This window comes from Lethenteron reissneri, chromosome 7 (assembly GCF_015708825.2).
Source record: "Lethenteron reissneri isolate LAM-NWPU_2019-01 chromosome 7, ASM1570882v1, whole genome shotgun sequence".
Classification (NCBI taxonomy): Eukaryota; Metazoa; Chordata; class Hyperoartia; order Petromyzontiformes; family Petromyzontidae; genus Lethenteron; species Lethenteron reissneri.
Genome location: NC_083785.1, coordinates 1,833,581 through 1,856,953, shown reverse-complemented (window position 1 = coordinate 1,856,953; position 23,373 = coordinate 1,833,581). Strand labels below are relative to the sequence as shown.

The following is a 23,373-nucleotide window of genomic DNA, read 5'->3' as shown; positions in this document are numbered from 1 at the left end:
TGACTTTACCGAAAGAACCAAGAAGATGAATCCCTGCAGTCACGAAAGCTTTAAATCGAAAGATACCCTCTCCTGTAGTTGTTCCTTTGATGCTTTGCAGTGCAGCAAGCTCTTCTGTGACTTCGAAATAGTCATTCGTCCCACGAATAAAAATTTGAAGTTGTGCAGAATCACGAACATCATTGCTTTCGTCGAGTGCCAAGGAAAAATAGGAAAGTTTTTTTGTGGAGTTTTGCAAATGCTGATGTAAATTGTCTCCCATTTCATCAATCCTCCGTGTAATTGTAGGTCCTAAAAGACTCACTGTACTAAATAAATCGACCTTCTCTGGACACATCTCTTTGGCAACAGAAAGAAGGCATTCTTTAACAAATTCTCTCTCCACGAATGGTCTGCCAGTGCACGCTATTAGCTTGGCAACTTGAAAACTTGCTCGCAGTGATGAAATATTTAGCTGCTTCTGCTTCACAAAAGTATTTTGCTGAGTTGTTAATGTATTTTTCAGTTTTAATATTTTATCTTTTCTCACTTCTCCGACCAAACAAGCATATTTATCTTTATGTTGAGTTTCATAGTGTCGACGTAAATTGTATTCTTTGAACACAGACACTATATTCTGGCATATCAGACACACAGCTCTTTCCTTGTACTGCATGAAAAAGTAATCATAAGTCCACTGTTCTTTGAATATCCTACACTCCGAGTCAATTTTTCTCTTTCTTGACATCATTGTTTCCTAGGGAGTCAAAATTGCTATTAGTAAAATACCAATATATATACAGCGCTACAAAAACAATATACCAGCAATAACTTTGCCCACACAGAGACATACAGACTGCACTGTCCATCAATGCAGTCTGATTGGGGGGAACTCCGCCCCCTCTCCCTCTTCCACCAATGACCGTCCTTCTCATGCAGAAAAAAAGTAAGACAGGCAGCGGCGGCAAAAACACCCGGCGGGCCGGATAAATGTCCTCGGCGGGCCGCATGTGGCCCGCGGGCCGTAGTTTGAGGACCCCTGCCCTAAACAAACCACAACCGCTGTCCCCTCTGTAGCAACCACAGCAACGTGTTGTCCTGCCATCCTTTGGCCCCCATTCGCTGTTCCTCATTAAAAAAAAATCCCCCCACCCACCAATTGGCCGTCTGTGGTGCCACCTCACATCATCTAAACATAACAATAGGCTTCATTACTTTCTGGCAATAAAATAGGTGTTAAGATGTTCAAACACCAGAGACAGCCTTTTTCAAATCCCCCCGGCACCCCCTGACCCTGTTAAAAGAGCAGGTTTCCAGTCGGTATCATCAGAATATTTCATCAGAATATTTATTTAAACTGGAGTTATAATTGATACAGGAGGCCGCAACAACCGAACCGGAATTGACGAGGGTTCAGGAGTTGCAACGAGGCACGTGTTCGACGCCGGCACCGCAGCTTGCTGCTACTCTTGAGGGGTTATTCGTTAATCTCGCCAACCGCCCTGCAGGTTCTCTACAAGAAGAGCTGGGAGGACGTGAAAGATCGCTACCTGCTGCCTTCCGACTGCCCAGAGATGGTGCAGGCCCTCAAGAACGCCGCCAACTTAAGCCAGGTGCTGCAGTGTACCCAGCCCAGGTGTACGGGCTCACGGGGACATCGTTGGGCTACACCTCACCGGAGACAAAAACAAATAAAATCTGGGTCGGGGTGCGTCAGAGGGCATACGGGGAGCGTAGAGAAGCCAAGGGGGGTAGGGGCTTTGTTGGGGGCGTGGCAGCGTGCTACGCCACCGTCTCTGAAAGGAGTGCGTTAATAACCAAAATATTAATTTCGATTTATAAAGCGGCATTTGAACAATCGTTCTCTTGGGCGCTACTCATGGAAAGGCGGAATCAGTTTAGCATCAACCGAGGAAAGAAGAAGTGAGAAAGACGCTTGAAAGTAATTAAAGAAAGAAAATGACATTTTAAACAGATATCTTTTTAGTCGAGATTTGAAGATGTGTAAGTAAGGGCAACCAGTTCTAGAGTTGAGGCGCCACAATTCCAGTGACAGAATTTGTAAGCCTAATGTTGAAATGTCACACTATTGATCAGATTTATATTTTTAAATGTATCGCGCAAATCCATCGCGGAAGCACCCTTAGACTTTATAAGACAGCCAAGTTTTCTTGCCCTCTCATCTTTGTTGCATTTTAATAAATTAGCTAAGTATATGTGGGCGTACAATATCTGCGCAGTGTTAAGAGTTCTGGAATAGCGTAGACTCAATTTAACGAGCGTGTACATTGGATGTGGAATTGGTGCACGTCTTTGTATGCTGAACTTCTTTCACACCGTACGTAGCCAACCGTGCTAATCGGAGGTGCGGGGGAAGGATAATGAACTAAACATGATGATCGCCGTTGTTATCTCCAAACAGAAAGTCTACCACGCCGACTACGAGTTCGACCGAGGCTGCTGCATCCCCTACTTTGACAGCCCTGAGCTCAGGCGTGTGGCCAAGGCTCAGAAGGCCCTCAGCGATGTAAGAAGCTCATCTGGGCCACAACCTCTCCCCACTTGGGTCTTCTCATGCACACACACAGCCCCTTGTCAAGCCACTGCTGGATGAAGAATGTCTCCTAATGATGTGTTAATACTACGCGGGATTGTTTACCCCTACTTCACCATGCTGGTCAGTTCGTGTTGATGAAGGTAGGGAGCATATTTAGTTGAAACATCACCCTGATAGCTGGTGGGGGCGCCTCCCCCCTGCCCTCCTCCCTACGCCAACCGTGCTAATCGGTAGTGTTGTGGGGGGGGAACAAAAGTGAGCATACTTGGAGGCACACGAGCGAGCCGGTGCCAGAGAGACGATCGCTCCAGTTGGAGATAACGGGTGGCTGCGTGTGCACGCGGGATAAGTCCCGAATTTGAATTGCGTCGGTTAAGCCAATCGCCCCCTAAAACGTATTCGACTTTTAATTATATTTGTTGTTGCATGCAAGCGTTTCGATACACGTTGTGCATCGCGCTGTGCCGATCGACGTTGACGACGTGTGGCTGTGTGCCCGGACGCGCAGGTGGTGTACAAGAAGGGGCACGAGGAGCACCTCCTGCATTACACTCAGGTGGTGGACGCACCCGACATGGTGCAGGCGAAGAAAACGGGCGAACAACTCAGCGATGTAAGTCCTGCATAATGATCACCCGTATGTACGCATGCTTCTTGAACTTCTTTTGCACCGTACATAGCCAACCACGCGAATCCGAGGCGTGGGGTAAGGACAACAAACTAAACACAAAAAGTAGATCTAAACAAATGAGCTTTCAATCTAGATTTAAAGTGCATAGCTCCAGTGGCTTCCTAATATTGGAAGGAAGAGCGTTCCAGACGGCCGCAGAAGCTCATCTGAAAGCCTGCGATGCAGTGACCGCCTTTGTTCGATGGCCAGCCAAAAAATGTAATTGACATTTGTGAAGCACATTTCATCTGTAGATTCCAATGCATCATGTATGGAAACCAGGAAATTAACAGAACTATGGTAAATGGACAGGACTAGGATGTAAAGGCCAGTTTACAGACGTGAGTTTTCAAGACAGTACATAAATATATCTCACGATTGTTATTGCCTTATTTGCAAAGCATTGCAACGTGTGGGAGCTGCTCTGGCAAAAGCCCCGTCACCCCAGCAAAGGAGCCTTGACCTCGAAATATTTAGAAGAAGACGATCCTAAAATCTCAGGGACTTCGTTGGTGTCTAACGATGGGTCAGTTCCTGTAGATATTGTGGGGCTAGTGCCATAGACTGTTGGGGCAAGTTTATTTCGTGAGCTGCTGTGAGTACACGAGGCGGTGGGTGGCCAACGCCATGCCCGGCCACCTTTGCCACCCCAGTGCTGGTGTTTACGCACCGCACCAGGTACTCATTTAAAGCTGAATCGAGCTACGGGAGGCCCAGAACCGGTTCAGATGTTTGTCACTAAATGTTGGTCGTGAGCGGGAATCGAACTCGGCTCTCCGGGTTCGCAGTGCAGCGCGCTAACCACTGCACGTACACACTCGTTCTGTGTTCTCTTCTCTCTCTCATTCTCTCGCACTCTCTCTCTCTCGCTCTTGTACCCTCGCTGTCACTCACAAATAGCCCCCATGTAGGGGACTTAAAGTGTTAAAGTGCAACATTAATCACAGGTTATGTAGCCACCCTTCAGTACTTATCAATGCTCATTTACAGAACGGAATTATTCAAATATTTACAAGTGTAAAGTAAACATTTTTTAAATCGATGTTTTTCTCTCCTGTTCTCCTCTTACTTGCTATCCTCTCTTAGAGTGGCTTCTGCAATTGTCATTAAAACGATGTTGTGATATTTGACCGGGGGCGCTCCCCCGACCACCCTGCTCGCTCTCCCCGACTACAGATGAACTACCACAATGACTACGATAAGTCTGTCAAGGGCAAGTGGAGTCAGGCCCCCTGCTATGACGTCGCCGTGGCCAAAATGAACTCCGACAACATCAGCATCGTGAGTGTTGAACAACGGTCATTTTTAGAGACAGGATAGGTGCCATCAAAATTAGATTCGTGTGCGACTTTGAAAAGTTACGATAAGATGTATGTACGTTTAATTTCTATCGCGCCGCACGTAGCCAACTGTGCTCATCGTAGGTGCAGGGGAAGGACAACACAGTCATATAATAGAAAACAAACGTGTATAAGCGTAATGAAAAGGAATTAACGTCGGGCCTTCGAGATTTTGTTTTTAATTGTCAGAAATGTAATCATCGACGAATGAACAGCGGCTACGTTTAGTTTTGTTACAAGAGCATCGTTGAAAGTTTCAACACACTCATCAATAGCACTTCCTTAAAAGGACACGTATAGAAAATATGTGATAAATTACATTTCAGGGGCAATGGTCCCTTCTTGACGAATGTGTTCCCAAGTGTTTATTAATTGTCCTTTGTGCACCAGTGCTAAGGCAGCAGAAGCAGCAGCATCACCGCATAATTTGTGACATCACCAAATAATTTTAAAGCTGTTTTTGCAGAAAATCTGTGCATATATCAGTGGTCAGCATATTATATTACAATATATATTACAATATGAGTCATATATTACAATATATAATAATATAATTAAATCGGTGTGGCTGTGTACACATTGCAATAATAATAACAACAATTTAGTACTCAGAGAATGTACCTTTTTGTGTTTACGACAACTGTCTGCACCTAAATCACAGCTGTCATTATCTCTGCATTGCATCACCGGCCAGCCATCCAGCCAGCATGCCGAGCGGTGTCCGCATTTCTCTTCATCTTTCAGAACAAGTACAAGAAGGCCTTCAACGAGAGCAAAGACAAGCTCTTTGTGGATTCCACGGACACCCCCGAGTATGAGATGGTTAAGAAGGCGGGTGTCAATGCGAGTAAGGTGAGGCCCTGTCAATCGATCCATCGATCGGTCTTTATTTTACGCACCAATAATGCCCCAATAAAGTAGCGGGGATCACAGTGCGCATTGCAGCGGGAACGGGAATGGTTCATGGGGGGCTTGCCGGTAGACAGCGGTACAGAAAATGTGAACTCCACCTGTTCCATCTGGATGGGATAGAGTGTTTCCCCGCTCACACGCAGGTGGGGTTTTATCTGGGCGCTTCGATTTCCTCCCACGTGTAAAACGCTCACTAATTGGCTGATAGCACCTTGGTATACAGAGGATAGCACCTTGGTATACAGAGGACTGCAGAGCTTGCGGGAGAATTTGGCGCCAGATCAGCACGTGGCTGCTGCCATCCCCACCTCACCGTGGTTCTGCCTCGCGCGCCTCCGAGTCGTTCTCTCTCACCGAGAGTAAACGAATGCCATGAGGCTCGTGACAAGTTGACGTTGTTGTTATTATTGTTGTTGTTGTTGTTTTAAAAGGGGAAAGTCTTTATCCCATGGAATGTAAATGGCTCTGCATCTTTGACACTGGGCGTGAGGCCGATGGTCGCCAAAGAGTCACCCCTTGATTTTGGCTCAAGGTGGTTCTTCAGTGCTGGGAGGTGTAGTGAGGCCTCTTTAGGAATTAAGTTCCATCTGTTAGGAGCTTTCTTCATGCACAGTATTCTTTATTAACTTTACACCATGGATTATGTGTGTTGTAATTCATATATAATCCCAGCTGTTGTGACATTAGGAAAGACATTGCCATCAAAACACAGCGGATAATATATTATTATGCGGTAAATGTAATAACTCCAATGTCTTAATAATTGACAATTACTTAGGCATAGGTATATATATATAGCCAACGTCAGCGTTGTAAAGATGCCCAAATAAAATTGTCAACATATTTGTTAATGCTGAGGCTCCTGTGGCCAACGTTATGATTTATAATCGATTTTTGAGTTAACTGCAAACTGCTTCAGCTCACCGCTGTGTTGAAGAGTAATCCACACAACCCACTGGATTGCGCTTCAACACACCGGCGAGCTGAGCCAGTAATGCATTGGCACGTTTTGAATCACGTGACAACATTACGCTGGGTGGATGAGGGTGGTACAACACACATTGTCCTTTCACTCACGTGGTGACGTGACCCAAACGTCGATTACAACGCCTAACTACTTGTTGAGGGAAGTGTTTAGATCAGGGAGGGGAGGACGATGACCGGGCGTGTATTCGTGCCACCCGCAGGTGAAGTACAGAGCTGCCTATGAAAAGACGAAAGACGTGGCCGGCTACAATACGCTGCCAGCCACGGAGAACCCCGCCATGAAGCAAGCACGCCACGTCTCTAAGAACCTCAGCGACGTGAGTATCGAGGACGAAACACAAACGAGCTTTTTAGTTGCGCTTCATTGCAATTTTTTTTCAAAAGTCCCATCGCTCAGACAAAGCAGTTGGCACTCTGCCAGCTGAGCAGTGAATCACCTTGTGCGGTGAATGGAACCTGGAAGTGTGTTTTACAGAATGACTAACATCACCTTGGTAGACCTCTGATCCTCATGAGGTTAATGGAATTTGTATATGCCCCGCAAGAGTGTGTCTTGCATAGCGGGGCCTCCCAGAAAATGCGAATAATTCGTTTTATCAGCCCTCGAGGCCTGATGGGCTGAGTCGACCACGGACTAGATTTTTGTGAGTCAAGTGCTGTGCCGACCGTATCATCCACCTGAAAAATATGAATTTTTCTGTCGGACTGTTAACAGACCTCTTGATGTGACACTCACAAACTGAGCAAAACTGTGCCTAGAACGGGCTCCTAAGTTCGACAGGCCGTTAACAAGGCGAAGGTCTGAGCATGGATCACTGTCTGTGTTTCTCTTGCGTTTGTTTCCCTCCCGACAGCACGAATACAAAAAGTCATATCACAACAACCGTGGCCACAGCATCAACGTGTGCGACACCCCCCAGTTCAAAATGGACACCGTACTCAAGAAATTCACCAGCAACGTGAGGTCGCAGTCCAACCTCACGCACCCGGCTCATGCCACTGCATCCCCCAACTCACGGGAAAACACGCTCGTAGTAATAATGTTTTTGTAGTGTAATTCGTGCAAAAATTCATCTCGAAACGCTTGACATTTTAACATCTCAAAAAATGAGCATCATAAAAAAACAAGATCCAAGACCACCACAGAAAAACAAAGCAAAACGCAACTCGGAGCTCGGAGGCGAACAGAGCATGGAGTGCGTGGGATAACATCAACCAGGAAGCACTCAGGCTCCCGATATCCAAGAACGTCCAGGGAACAATGACAGCAATAATTGTATTTCATACAGCGAAAATATCGTGCTCCGTATAAAGCAGATAATTTAACAGCAACATATGCTGTCCTCAATACACGTTGAACATCTGTCCAAATTTCGATTTAAAGCTTTCGTGACTGCAGGGATTCATCTTCTTGGTTCTTTCGGTAAAGTCACGTAGAAGGGAAATAATAAAATAATAAAAATTAAACATAATAATAAAATGTTGTATTTTTATTATTTTAACATCTGTCCAGTTGTCATCTTCATAATTGAGGGTTGATGCCCATGACAAGTTAATTCCTCCACCTGATGTCATCACCAGTTCACATTGTCCACAAGTTTAGGTTCTTCTCCAATGCTGAAAATAGGATTTGAACAAATGCGCAAAGGCTGATATTTGTTACTATAATGTCCAATGCAATATAATAGCTCATGACATAAATTAACTTGTTCCACGTGAGCTGTTGCACCTCACTGGTGTTCGGTAGCCCGAGGGATCCTTAATATGTGCGATGGTAGCAGCGATTGTTGGTTGTTATTATTGTTGTTTAAAGTGCACACACAGTTAATTTCTTGATTTTACTCTTCCCAAATAACGACGATTACATAAAAGTTATTATTTATGGCAGGATACACTTTTATGTGATTTCCAAAAAATTGAGAGAAAAAAATGTGCAAATGTCTGCAATAACATTGAGTCCCATTTTTTTCGTTTATTTCTTTTACAATTTAAGAAATTTACAATCATCATGGGATCTCCTTTGCCAGTACCAAAATATGATCGTAGGGTTTCCCCTTTTTTCTGGCAACAAAACAGGTGTTAAGATGTTAAAACACCAAACTGAATCATGTCTGCAGTAACCACAATACTTGTGGTCAGAATGCAAACAAAAAACATACTCTGATAATACATGCATTGTCCTTGAAACTGATTGGTTCACACCAGAGACATCTTTCTTTTGAGCCTCGTCTGAAAACGGTGTTAGACCAGAGGACGCCAACAGGCGTACTTATCCGAGTGGTATCAGCAGTGTTGTGCAGCAGTCGCCAAATACGTCGTAAGTGCCGTAATGTATACCTCGTGAAAGTGTACTGTAATTACTGGACTAATACCACGAAATTTCGCCCTTAATCATGACCTCCTAAGCGACGAGCTGGTGGTGAGGGTGAGTGTAGTGTAAAGAGGTCGAGACGAGTGGTGGCGCGTCTCTATAGATCGGTGTGGTTCTGCTTACCGCACCCCGTGCGTGATGCCTTGCCTGGGTGTGTGCGAGACACGGACAGATTTTTTTAGAAGACAAATAATCGAAAACACAAATTAAGCACGGGCGCCCAAGTTTAATCAAACTTACGTTTTTATTAACATTATACTTTGTTTAACGATTGAGTCGAACGGAGCTGCAAATGCTGCATGGACAGTTAAGCATCACCCCCCCATAACATCACCAACATCGTCATCATCGTCACTCTCATCTCTAAAACCAACCCCCCCCCCCCATAACATCACCAACATCGTCATCATCGTCACTCTCATCTCTAAAACCAACCCCCCCCCTCCATAACATCACCAACATCGTCATCATCGTCACTCTCATCTCTAAAACCAACCTCCCCCCCCTCCATAACATCACCAACATCGTCATCATCGTCACTCTCATCTATAAAACCAACCTCCCCCCCCCATAACATCACCAACATCGTCATCATCGTCACTCTCATCTCTAAAACCAACCTCCCCCCCCTCCATAACATCACCAACATCGTCATCATCGTCACTCTCATCTCTAAAACCAACCTCCCCCCCCTCCATAACATCACCAACATCGTCATCATCGTCACTCTCATCTCTAAAACCAACCCCCCCCCCCATAACATCACCAACATCGTCATCATCGTCACTCTCATCTCTAAAACCAACCTCCCCCCCCCTCCATAACATCACCAACATCGTCATCATCGTCACTCTCATCTCTAAAACCAACCCCCCCCCCCCTCCATAACATCACCAACATCGTCATCATCGTCACTCTCATCTCTAAAACCAACCCCCCCCCCCCATAACATCACCAACATCGTCATCATCGTCACTCTCATCTCTAAAACCAACCCCCCCCCTCCATAACATCACCAACATCGTCATCATCGTCACTCTCATCTCTAAAACCAACCTCCCCCCCCTCCATAACATCACCAACATCGTCATCATCGTCACTCTCATCTATAAAACCAACCTCCCCCCCCCATAACATCACCAACATCGTCATCATCGTCACTCTCATCTCTAAAACCAACCTCCCCCCCTCCATAACATCACCAACATCGTCATCATCGTCACTCTCATCTCTAAAACCAACCCCCCCCCCCATAACATCACCAACATCGTCATCATCGTCACTCTCATCTCTAAAACCAACCTCCCCCCCCCTCCATAACATCACCAACATCGTCATCATCGTCACTCTCATCTCTAAAACCAACCCCCCCCCCCCATAACATCACCAACATCGTCATCATCGTCACTCTCATCTCTAAAACCAACCTCCCCCCCCCCCCCCATAACATCACCAACATCGTCATCATCGTCACTCTCATCTCTAAAACCAACCCCCCCCCCCCTCCATAACATCACCAACATCGTCATCATCGTCACTCTCATCTCTAAAACCAACCCCCCCCCATAACATCACCAACATCGTCATCATCGTCACTCTCATCTCTAAAACTAACCCCCCCCCATAACATCACCAACATCGTCATCATCGTCACTCTCATCTCTAAAACCAACCCCCCCCCCATAACATCACCAACATCGTCATCATCGTCACTCTCATCTCTAAAACCAACCCCCCCCCCCCATAACATCACCAACATCGTCATCATCGTCACTCTCATCTCTAAAACCAACCCCCCCCCCCATAACATCACCAACATCGTCATCATCGTCACTCTCATATCTAAAACCAACCCCCCCCCCCCATAACATCACCAACATCGTCATCATCGTTACTCTCATCTCTAAAACCAACCTCCCCCCCCCCCCCTCCATAACATCACCAACATCGTCATCATCGTTACTCTCATCGTTATCTGGACTTCACTATAGTATACAGGGGCCGTCCATAAATTACGTCACGCACCTGGGGGGGGGAGGTCAGACATTTGTGACTATGTGTGACGAGGGGGGGGGGTTAAGAAATGTGACGTCACATCAAAATGCGCAACTTTAAATAAATATAGACAACACGTTCTACTTAATTAAATAGACTTTTTAATAAATGTTTTCTCCTACCACATCAGAGTGCAGCGCCACATTAAATACGCACTCCAATGACAATAGTTTAAAGCGATTTGAAGCATGTTTTATTTTTTTTGGGGGGGGGGGGCAGAGCTTTGTGACGTCATATTTGAGGGGGGGTCTGACTTTTTGCGACGCCGTGTGACGAGGGGGGGGGGGGGGCGGTCAAAAATCGTCCAAAATCGCGTGATGTCATTTATGGACGGCCCCACATGTTAAAGGTAATTGAACGTATTTGTGTTCACTATTAATATTAAAGGAATTGTTTTGTTCGTACAGGGTGTACTGTATATTATAAGGTACTGTACATATTTCTCATGTGTACTGAATGCATAGGATGCGTAGGTAGGCTTCGATGAGAATGTTAACCGCGTCCACAGAACCTAACCCCCTACTTTCCATAAGCCTTCAGTCTTGCCAACGACGGTTTTGCCAACCACTGGGGCTTTCCAGGGACATAACCCCCGCAACTTGGCGAGGAATTGCTGTGTAGATTTGCAGATCGGCTGTTCCACACCTCGCCACGCGATTCACAAACAAAGCAACTGAACACTTTGCATGTCCTGTCCGTGTGCGATGTTTGTGGCCTGCAGGTGCGCTACAAGGAGGCCTACGAACGGAACAGGGGTCACTACATCGGCAGCCCGGACGACCCTCACATGGCCAACTCCCGTCGCGTGGCAGAAATTCAGAACGCCGTGAGTAGCGTCGCCCGCCGCCCCTATAATTTCTCACGATGCGACATAAAATGGTGAGATCTTAACTCCATCGCCTGGTATGCAGGAGGTTGTGGGTTTGATCCTGAACCTGATGCCTACTGTATATTTGGAGTTTGCATGTTCTCCCCGTGGTCTGGTTGATTTTTCTCCGGCTCTTCCGGTTTTTCCATCCATATTTCGAAACATACGTTTAGAGTATTGGACTGCCATAAACTTCCACATGATCATCAGTCAATTCGTTGAGCTATCATTTTTGATGGTCAGGTCGCTTCTGAAAAAGAGCTGTATAGCTCAGTGGGCCTCACCTGGTGAAGTAAAAAACAATAGTTTAGTTTTATCGTTTTCTAGATCAGGTTATGTTGAGAAAAGTTAAAGCCATTACAGCCGCTGAGACACTGCCGTTCTTTATGCTGCTTTGTTTTGCAGAAACTCTACAAGGCCGATTATGAGGCGGACAAGACCATGTGCTACTTCCCGATGACCATGACAGCTGAGTACGAAGCCATGAAGAAGGTGGCTCAATTCAAGGATGTGAGTGCTGCCCCCCCACCCCCCCCCCCCCCGGACTCTGGAAACAAAAAAGTGCATTCCGCGTACATGCTGTTTAAACGTTGAAAATACGCAATGAGATACCCTTACGAAGCTGCGAGAAAACATCCACCAATACGTAGAACTTGCCAATTGCAATTAGTGAGTGAGTTCATACCAATGTTTGGCCATGTGGCCTTTAGCAGGGTTTAAATAGCGAATGACAGCCATCTTGTTTATACATAAAACATTTTTTAAGTAGGAATATCGAGGTGGTGCAGTGCTTAGCACTCTGTGCCTATAAACCTGGTTACCCGAGTTAAATTCCTGGTCATGGCTTAATATTGGTGGCAGGTGATATATCTTGAACGCCCTCTTCACAAACCTGCAAGATAACCAGCATGGTGAAGTATGGTCAAACAACGATAACGAATGACACAGTGTGGTTGAGGCCTGTGTCTCTCAGTGGATTGACAGGGGACTGTAAATTATTATTTCACATTTTTATTTCAAGTAAGAGATGATATTTATGGTGAAAATCTTACGTTGTAATATGCGCTGCAGATTCTGGAGCAGCCATCATCATTTGACTATATATTTGATGTACAGATAGAGCAGGGAACACGCAACGTTTATTTGATTAATTCAGTTTGTGTAACGTACGTAACATGTACAGCACTGTGTACATTTGCGAGATAAGGCCCTCTCCACACTGTGTGGCTATTGGGGTTGTTTGACAATGCTCCACCATGATGGTCAATGCGGTTTGGCGAAGGTGGGGAGCAGTGAAGTGGAATGCAATGGATTTTTGAGCAAAACGGTGGTGAGATGTGAACTACGTCGCCTGGCATTCAGGAGGTCGTGGGTTCGATCCCGACCCTAACGCCTGTATATTTGGAGTTTGCGTGTCTCTCTCCCCGTGGTCGCATGGATTTTTCTCTGGGTCCTCCGATTTTTCCCTTCACATTTAGAAACATTCCTTTAGATTATTTGGCTGTCGTACATTTACACGTGATTAGCCACTTCGTTGAGCTATCATTTGTGGCCAGGTCACTTCTGAAAAAGAGCTACATAGTTCAAGTGGTCCTTACCTCGTAAAATAAGAAGAGTTTAGTTGGGTTTTTCTACACTGCCCTCTGCTGCCCATAATACAGACCCGCAGCAGCCTATAACACCTGTTAATGCATGGTTGTTGCCATCCAAGCACCATCCAGGCTCAGACTCAAACCTGATAAGCTTTTGAGAACCATCGGCAGAATTTTTAAACTAATATTGCGCATCTAAACAACCTTTAGCTTCCCGTGTGTTTTTCACATGTATTATATAAAACGCACACAATCGCTTGCCCTTTCATGCTTGATGAAGGAGTTATCTGCATGCATTGCCTATATCCCGCACCACCGATTAGGCACGGTAAGCTACGTACGGTGCGAAAGAAGTTCAGCGTACATACATACATACGCATCTTTCAATAAACAAGTGAAAGTGTGTGACGGAACCGTGTGGGCAGTGGCGGTGCCAGCGAGCGATGTGCTGTGGTTGTCTTTGCAGCTGGTCTACAAGAAGCACCCAGACACCGTGCCCTTCACGCAGTCCATGGACACCCCGGTGATGCTGCAGGCCAAAGTCAACGCCCAACAACTCAGCGATGTACGTTCCACGCTCGTTTTTTTTCCCCGACGGTGAACAGCGTTTTCGTCCTGATGGGAAATAACGCGTATTGTTGGCGTCATCGTTTTTTTATGATTTACCTGTCCGTGCAAATTTCGTGGAAGTGTGCGAAATAAATGTTGTTTGATTTTTTTGTCAACATCTTTCTCTCAAAAATGTTTCCTATCTTTCATGAACGTAAGTTTGCTTAGCATCTGAGCAAAAAAAGAAATGCTATTTCTTTTACATCCGTTTATCACTGGAGAGCTTCACTAACCAATGGGACTTTCTTGATTCTACGTCGGTCTGCCGCAAACAGGTGAACTACAAACAGGCGTACGAAAAAGACAAATTCAAGTGCAACCTCCCGGCGGACTACCCTCCCCTGGTGCAGGCCCGCGCCAACGCCTACAACCTGAGCGAAGTGAGTCCGTGCGGGGAGACGTGCCTGGTTGAATGAAAGACCTCGTGCGGCTCTGCTCGCTAGGTTTTCGTGGCTGTGCTCTAAAGCTCTCTCTCGCCCCGTGTTGGTCGGCATCACACCGAGGCGTTTCGCTCCTCGCGCCGACAGCTTCCTTGGGAACTTTTTCTTTCCTGAAGAAACTCAGCGCGTGGAGGGAAACATCGGACAAAACCCTGGTGCAACCCGAGCGTCCATTCGGAGACCTTGCGTGCATATTTCCCCCTTGTCATGAATATTCAAACACGGTTTTTGACCTTTTAGATTTTTGTTTGTATTATGATGATGATGATAAATATTGAGTCTAGAATTTGGTAAAAGCAAATTGTTGGTAATTAATGAAAGGTTCAGAGCTTAAAGTTGAGGGCCTTTGAGTCAGTCTCAGTCTTAGAAACTGTGGAAATGTGTCTGCCACCAAAGATGTAAGCCATAAATAATTACTGAGATCATGTGGATGACATGAAGGTCCTATAATTACCCAATTTATCATTACAACATGTCACTTCAAATAAAAGAAGTAATACATTCGAAATAAAAGCGAATTATTACATTGCCACATGTTTGTGATGGATAAATGTTATGGGATTCATGTTTATGATGTGATTGTGAGGATGGTTTCCACAATGTGTATATGTACATGTTTAAAACATATGATAGCATACAAACTAAATTCCATAACACAGCTTAAATAAACGCTTGGGCAGTGCTCATCACTCTTGGCAACCTTTGAGCCAGTGGTGGAATTGTTACATTACTATAACACGTTAGTCACGAATCGCATGAATTATAATTGGTTTTAGAACATTATAAAAGTGAGTGTGACATTTTATCACCCCCTATTGAGGAAACATTTCAAAAGCCTCTGCATCAAATTTCAGTTGTCTCTTGTTTTTAAATCCTTTATATTAAGTTCGCTTGCGTGCTTGCGTGCTTGCTTGCTTGCTTACGACCGTGCAAATCTTTCGGTCGTTTTTTAACCCACTTCCCATGATCCAATCGAGCTGACATTTTCCACACAGACTCGTTGTGCGGGACAATTAATTTTCGTGAAATTTTTTTCCCAAAATTTTACACTGTTTAGGGAATTTTAAAAAAAAATATTTAATTACCAATTGCTTAATGCTGGCAGACAATCATCTGACCCATAGGTGGCAGCCATCTGACGCCAGAGGACGAGAGGACTCTAGCCGCCACGCATATAAAGGATTTAGAGTGAAAAACTTTGTTTTTACGACGTTAATTTTTTCCTTTCCCTGCCTAACCCTTGTGCGACTGACTGACTGCTGCTGCTGCCTTCTCTACTTTAGAATGCCTACAAGATGGACTGGGAAGAGACCAAAGACAAGAAATTTGAAATCAAACTCGACTCCATTCCCATCGTGGCCGCCAAGAAGCACAGCAATGATGCCAGCGAAGTAAGTCCCTAGTCGGCTGCCCCCTCACCTGCTCTTAAAAATTAAAATAAACATGTTTGTATTTTACCAGGTGAGGCCTAATACTGAGATATAGAGCTATTTTTTTCCAAGCTCAATGAAGTGTGAAAATTGATCGCAGTCAAATACTCTCAAACGCATTGGGCCAAAACGAGAGGTAAGCTGAGAGGTAGCCAGAAACTGGCATCAACTTATTATCCAAGCCCTGTCGTCTGCCAGTCTAGAGGGGGGAAAACTTGCTCTGTATAATCCCAATTACCTGCTACTGTTGTCACATGCAATAAAACTAGTCATATAGGCATTTAGTCAGATAACCCAATGCAAGATCCTCCCAAAAGAGTGCGTCTGAAGAAGAAAGTATGTCATCGGTGCTTGCCACCTGCTGTAACACGTGGTTCATAAACACGGTCATTGACAAACGATTAGAACAAAATTTAAAGGTGCACAAAAATGCGTTTTTAAATATGTAGGTTTTTTGTGCTTGTGCACCACAGCCAATGCAGCATCACCAATTCGTTAGTTTTATAAGTACAGTCATTTTAGTGTGATTACAAACTTATCTTCTACGTACTCTGGAGTAGTATTCATGAAGGTAACATTTAATAAGATTAAACTTTATGCTGGATGATCAAACATTTTTTTCAGGATTTTTTTTACGTTTATCATTCCGCGATTTTCCTTTGAGTTATTCCGCTTATAACAAATAATTGCACTTTGACAAATAAAATATTTTTTTTATTTGTAACTTTATGTAACAAATCGTTAGTTTTTAAAGTCAAAACGAAGGGAGTGCGTACAACGCAAATTGGGGTAGAGTCGATTATATAAGGGCGAAGTTTTGTGGCCACGGCATGAAGAAATAAGAAACACTTAAGGTTATAATTTTGACAAATCCATATGCATCCGAAAATATTATAACACACACAGTGCCCATGATCAAATTACCTGAGATGCACGCAGTCTCATTCGAGGCGAAGCAGGACCGAGCCTGGATAGTGCTTGGATGGGTTACCCCCATGTGTAAAACAGGTTGCCTCACCAGTGACGACATCACATTTATCCCTCTCGTTGAGACTGAAACAGCAGGATTTCTCCACAACTCTGGCTTGTCGCCTGATGATGCTTGTGGTAATTACTGGCGAAACGTCACGGTACTTGAATTGTAAATGTTGTGGGTTTATTCTCCAACACACAACCGGTATGCAGTACTAGTAATAAATTAATTGGCTGCGTCGGGTGGTGGCGGGTTTAACGACACATTTATATTCATGCCATCTAAATCAAAAACCTGTTATGGGTAAAACAGGTGTCACAGCTGTCTACCCAGCTGTGCTCGCGACAGCACGAGATAGTGCAGCAAAATCTTTCACTGTACTGTGCTTTTGTGCTCCCACTGTCCCCACCTTCAACAGCCGGCATTGAGCAGTGCGGTGAAGTACGGTGAAATTAATATCGATGGGCCACACAGCGTGGGGAGTCCCTTGTCCAGCAGTGGATTGGGATCCTTGTATGGAATGCGCGTTATAAATTTGAATAATTCTAATTTTTATTATAATTGTCGGTTGGGGCTGGACGGCTAAATGAACACACGGTGGGCGATCTTTGAGTAAGTTATTAGAAATTCAAAAAGACTAAAACTGTATATGCATTTGTGTAGCTAGCTGTGCACCGGTGACTGGATACACAAAGAAACGAGTCAGAAAAACTGTGTATATATATACATAACCATGCATGGCTCTTACACGCGTGACCCTGACTTGTGATGCGGCAGGTCAAGTACAAGAAGGATTATGAGAAGAGCCGTGGCAAAATGATCGGAGCCCTGAGCATCGAAGACGACCCGAAGCTCCGCCACTCGATACATGTGGCAAAAATTCAAAGCGATGTACGTTGGTCGGGATACGCAAATTACACGAACGTAGCATGACGGGATAAGGATTCACATATGGATGGCTGATTAAATTCCTAAGCAACTCAAAGCGGCTTACATCACATATTTTCTCTAAACCATTACAGTGCCCTTCTGTAGCCTAGCCAAGGGAACCCCCAGTGGAAGCTGTCCCTATGTGGCATAAGGTGTCCACGGCACTGGCCTGCAAGTGGACATTCGTCTGCCAGTAGAGGGCGATTTCTCTTCTTGCACATGGCAATGTGTTCAGGAGTTGAATTCCAATGTCGATGGCTGCTTGCCACGAAGGGCTTCAGGAGAGAGTTCGTGTCGTTTGGTTCTTCCTCTGTTGAAAGAGCGCAGACTCCGGTGGTTTACTATATGGCCCATAGTTTGTATGTATGTTTAACTTATTTAACACTGTACGTAGCCAACCGTGCTCATCAGAGGTGCGGGGGAAAGACAACAAACTAAACACAAAAAGCAGCTCTAAAGGAATTAGTTTTAAAATCTGGATTTAAAAGTGCATAGCTCCAGTGGCTTCCTAATATCGGAAGGAAGAGCATTCCAGATGGCCGCAGAAGCGAATCTGAAAGCGCGCGAAGTGGTGACCGTCTTTGTTCGATGGCCAGCCAAAAGCCGCTGCTGCGAAAATGAACGGAGTTCGTGGGATTTGATGAAAGGGCTCTTGTATCTGTGCGTGCCCATTTGTTCACTCTGGGGTAGAGGGCTATTACACACAGTGTGGATGACACCAAGGCTGGTGGTGGCTGTGAACTTGGCCCAGTTGGTCGCCCTCGCCAACCACTCCAAGTTGTCTGTCAATTATAACATGAGATATAACCATTATGCATCGTTTCGGTGGCATGGTCACAATTGCACTCCACTGAATTGTGCCTTTAATTTACACTTATGAAGTAGATGTGCGCATTGGCTTCCTAATGTTCTGATGCGGATTATGTTTCTACGAGTGCCTTCGGGGAATGTCAAAGCCAGACGGTGTGGTTGTTTGCACTGGCGGAGCCAGTGGGGGGGCGGGGGGGGGGGTTTGGCACGTGCCCCCCCAATGATCCGATCGAAATCCCTAATTTTGATAGGATCATTGGGGTTTATTAGTAATAAAACGGCATTTTGCGACCCCCACTGCCACTGTGTAGCATATTATTATGTGCCAGGGACTCTATGAGATGATAGGACAATAGTCCGAGTCCATAATTGGCAATAAGTAACGGCAAAGCAGTTATAAGTGACTCAGAATTGTGCGCAGTTGCGTATACAGCACACGACTTCCCTGAAAGCATCAACACCTTCAGCGAGCGCAATGCCGATCACACAACGCGGTTCGAATTTGATCTCCGATCGATGGCTGCGCCATCGCCGCACACGCGTCGAATAAAAAGCAAGGGACAAGTCCTTACTCACTAACAACTCCTATCATTTTTCATTGCTGGAGGGGTTGCCCCCCCTACCTGAAAATCCTGGCTCCGCCATTGGTTGTTTGGGTCTTGAATGAGGTAGTAGGGTCGATGAAATGTGAGCAAAGTATCCTATGCACCGGCGAGGCATCAGGCATATTCCGGTAGGTGTGAATGGTTTCGGCAAGTGCAGTTGAAGGCCGATGTTCTGTTTCTCAACACGCGATCTCTCCCCTGTGTAGCGCGGGTACAAAAAGGACTACGAGAAGGCCAAGACCAAGTACCACAGTCCCCTGGACATGATGAACGTGACGTTGGCTAAGAAGTCACAGGCCATCGCGAGCAACTACAGCTACAAGCAGCCCGTCCACAGCTACTTCATGCCTCCCGACGCCATGTCCGTGGTGCTGGCCAAGCAGGGGAACCAGCTCTACAGCAACGTGAGCGTACTGGCCTCTTGAGCTCGCACCGCGGCCTACCACTGAACAGCAGCTTTTTGAGCCCACATTGGTTCCTCCCCACCCTTCACCCTCCCCCCACCCTTCACCCTCCCCCCACCCTTCCCACCCCCCCCACTTCCCCCACCCCCCACCCCCCCACTCCCCCCACCCCCCACCGGGTGTAGCGCCGAAGCGTCTGATCCAGGGGGTCGGCAACCCAAAATAACAATAAAAGTTTTTTTTCATTTTGTCCAAAAACCCCCCCTCAATATTTCAACAGCTGCAATGCGTGTGAGTGAATACGAGACAGTGGGTCCTTTAAAAAGAACGGTCATTAGCCACGGCTCTGGAGCCACAGATTGCCAACCCCTGGTCGAATCTGAGCAGCAATCTTGCCAAGTATCAAAAAAGTCAGTGATTTCCTGCTCCATTGAGCATTACTGTTACATTCGTACGATCATATACATTGTGTATATATTCATTACTATACTATACTATGATATAAACTATATATTTGTATTTTACCAGGTAAGGCCCACAGAGCTGTATAGCTATTTTTGATAAATGACCTGGCTATCACAAATGATATCTCAACGAAGTGGCTTATTGAGTGGAAATTTACAACAGCTAAATGCTCTAAATGCATGTTTCTGAACATGGAGGGAAAAACCAGAGGACCCGGAGAAAAATCCATGCAACACGAGGAGAGAGACACGCAAACTCCAAATATTACAGGCGTCAGGGTCGGGATCGAACCCACGACCGTCCTGAATGCCAGGCAAAGTAGTTCACATCTTGCCACCGTTGTGCCCTCCGACTTCATGTATGGACTTTAAATATTAATTAAGCTGTAATAATCATGTTTCATTAATCCATACATGACATTGCACCCAGGTGTACTCAAGTACATTCAGCGGTAGAGCGTGCGGCTCGCAATTGAAAGGCTGCGAGTTCAATTCCTGGTTTGGGGGTTGACTCAGACCATCATCCCTCTGGGGTGGACAAAATAGTTACCACTTGTGTGGGAAAGTCAACATGAATTGAATATTAATACTGGAGGAATCCGATGAGATGTAAAGCTCCTTTTGCACGCTTAGATGGACCCCCCCCCCCCCCCGCCGCCGCCATAGGAATGTGGTAATTCCACCACTGTCTCAGGACCGTAAGCAGGAGATGAGCACCACCTCAGTTCGCATCCGAGCACAACGTCGCGTTGGCTTGACCTGCTCATCCCCATGCTGTTATCCGACCGAAGATGGTGGGACCCTCGTGAGATGTAGCCTTTGTGGACCGTCGCCTACCTCTCACCGAAGGTGTTTGTTACGTTGCACGGTGTGTTGACAGTCGCCCCTTCTCCCCGTGCAGAATGACTACAGGGCCGACTACAACAACTGGTTCAAGGGCATTGGCTGGCAGCCATTCGAGTCGGTGGAGCAGGTTTCTGCCAAGAAGGCCAGCACTATCCTGAGTGAGGTGAGTCCAGCGGTAGCCACGTGAACAATTCAGTGCAGCGCTCTTCACTAATTCTGAGAGGGGGTGCCACTTTCGCCGATAAGACATCGTCAGTGTGAGGGCCGCCACGCATTTGAAACCATTGGGGGTTTGTGACAGCACGATGATGGTGGGGGGTGTTTTCACATTTGTGTATTGTCGGGGGAGCCACACTAAAGGCCGCCAGTGTCCCACGGGCCTTGCAATGAAGAACAACGCTCTAGCGCCACATGCAAATCCACGTTACCGGTGGTCTATTTTCGGATTGGCTTGGGCCCTGGTGCAATGGAAGGAATGAAATTATGGCCCCCTGTCCAGTGCTCACTCGCCTGCTACCCCCCTCCACCCACCCACCTTTCTACCTCTCTGTAGCCTCACGCCTGGGCCATTCCGACCCACGGGCCCTGGTGCAATAGCACAGCCTAAGCACTTGATGGCTACGTCCCACCGCACCTCGCAGTCGCCCGCGGATATTTTTCTCCATCACTGGCAGATCTGTGCCAGCGTATCTTATCTTTTTTCACTTGCCCTGCCTTTTGTTTTACAGTTGTACTCCAGTCTTTAAAACCTAACTGATGTGTCGGGCTGCAGGTTTACATTTATTAACATAGAAAAAAACGGATTGTTTCAAGTGATAATTTGAATGTGGACATTTTATTCTATCACTTTTCCTGACCTATCCTTATGATGTTTCACCTAGCTTTTGTTGGCTTAACAAAACAGATGCAAGAGCATAACTATACTCATGAAAGGTTGTGTGTTTATGTATGTACTGTATGTTGAACGTCTTTCGCACCGTACGTAGCCAACCATGACAATCAGAGGTGCGGGGAAAGGACAAAAAACTCAACACAATAACAAGCAGTTTTTAATCTAGATTTAACAGTGCATAGCTCCAGTGGCTTCCTAATATTGGAAGAAAGAGCGTTCCAGACCGCCGCAGAATCGCATTGGAAAGCGTGCGATGACCGTTTTTGTTCAATGGTTAGCCGAAAGCCGCTGCTGCGAGTATGACCGGAGTTTGCATGGTGGTTTATACTCCCTGACGAGACCAGTAACGTGTAGATTCAACATTGACATTACATTGCTATGAATTCCTCCAAAAACAATAAAAAAACAAGTCAATTTGATGGAGATAATTGTATTACTTTGTACATTTAAACAGGTTTTTTTATGAACAAAATAACATTGTTTCCGTGTGAGCATGAAATCAAATCATCTCAAAATCACAAACTTCATTTATGAGATGTATAACCATTTTCAAGGCTTTCAGAAAGCAATTTGGTTTATCCCAACGGAATGAATGGCTCTTGCGCAAGGACTTCACATTAACCATTCATGTAAAATATGAATGCAACGGTCGTCATCTGCATATAATGAAGCAATCATTTCTTTCGCTTTTTGAATATAAACAGAGAAAAACAATTTGGAGGATTGGGCTCGATCATCGGTACAGGAGCCAGCGGTGACCTTCACATCCACCGTCCATCTATCGTCGGTCTTGGAAACTGCACAGTCCACTGCAGTGGCCATCATCTTCACAGACGAGTGATTACCAAGAAGAATAAGATAGACGTAAATCACGTGACCGTGTGAGAACTGACATTTTATTGTACGCGTGTGTGTGTGCGCGCATCTCGTTGAATGTCTCATTCACAGAAAAAATACCGTCAGCACCCAGACACGATCCCGTTCACGCAGGTGACCGACTCCCTTGTGCAGCAGATGGCCAAAGTGAGCCAGGACCAGCAGAGTGACGTGAGTACCTCGCCGCTCGTGAGAAAGGGCGAAAGCGCAGCCCCTGCAATTGCTTCGCTCATGCCACTGCTTGCGGAAGGGCCTCCGCGAGAGGACAGTTCTGGAAGTTTTTGGCCTACCCTTTCGCGCTGACCGGATGTGTTTCGAAGAGGTGGGGGGGGGGGGGGGTACCCCACGCATTGTTCCACGGCATGTGACTTTGCTGATCGACTAATCCCATTTGTAAACCATGTTTCTCTCGTTATTCGCGAGGGATACGTTCTGGAGATGCTCATGAATAGCGAATTTTGGGGATAATGATACAGGCCTATGAAAACTTATCACATTAATTAATGACTCTGTGTAATTTCTCTTTTTATCTGCTCTTGTCTAATGGCAGTGGAAGTACAAGGCAGCCAGTGAGGATGTTCTCCACAAGTACACACTCCCACACGATGCCCCAGAGTTCCTGCAGTCTCGAGCCAACGCCTACAACATCAGCAAGGCGAGTACCCCGCACAAAAGAGGGACTCGCTGGGAATCGGCGTAGGCCTCCATGGGAAAGGGAATTTTTAATTTTTATTTTACCAGGTAAGGCCCACTGAGCTATGTA

The 23,373-nt window shown here is 45.8% G+C and overlaps 1 protein-coding gene across 1 annotated transcript in view; it reads left to right on the top strand.

The window, feature by feature from the left end:
- The window catches only part of LOC133355737 (nebulin-like), a 218,957-nt gene that overhangs the window by 21,830 nt on the left and 173,754 nt on the right, over positions 1 to 23,373 (top strand). The window contains 17 exon segments of the mRNA XM_061573054.1: positions 1,488 to 1,592; positions 2,402 to 2,506; positions 3,045 to 3,149; positions 4,383 to 4,487; positions 5,291 to 5,398; positions 6,646 to 6,762; positions 7,300 to 7,404; positions 11,593 to 11,697; positions 12,145 to 12,249; positions 13,798 to 13,896; positions 14,216 to 14,320; positions 15,664 to 15,771; positions 17,561 to 17,674; positions 19,335 to 19,532; positions 20,898 to 21,005; positions 22,683 to 22,781; positions 23,161 to 23,265. Of these exon segments, the coding sequence (XP_061429038.1) occupies positions 1,488 to 1,592; positions 2,402 to 2,506; positions 3,045 to 3,149; positions 4,383 to 4,487; positions 5,291 to 5,398; positions 6,646 to 6,762; positions 7,300 to 7,404; positions 11,593 to 11,697; positions 12,145 to 12,249; positions 13,798 to 13,896; positions 14,216 to 14,320; positions 15,664 to 15,771; positions 17,561 to 17,674; positions 19,335 to 19,532; positions 20,898 to 21,005; positions 22,683 to 22,781; positions 23,161 to 23,265 (1,896 nt within the window).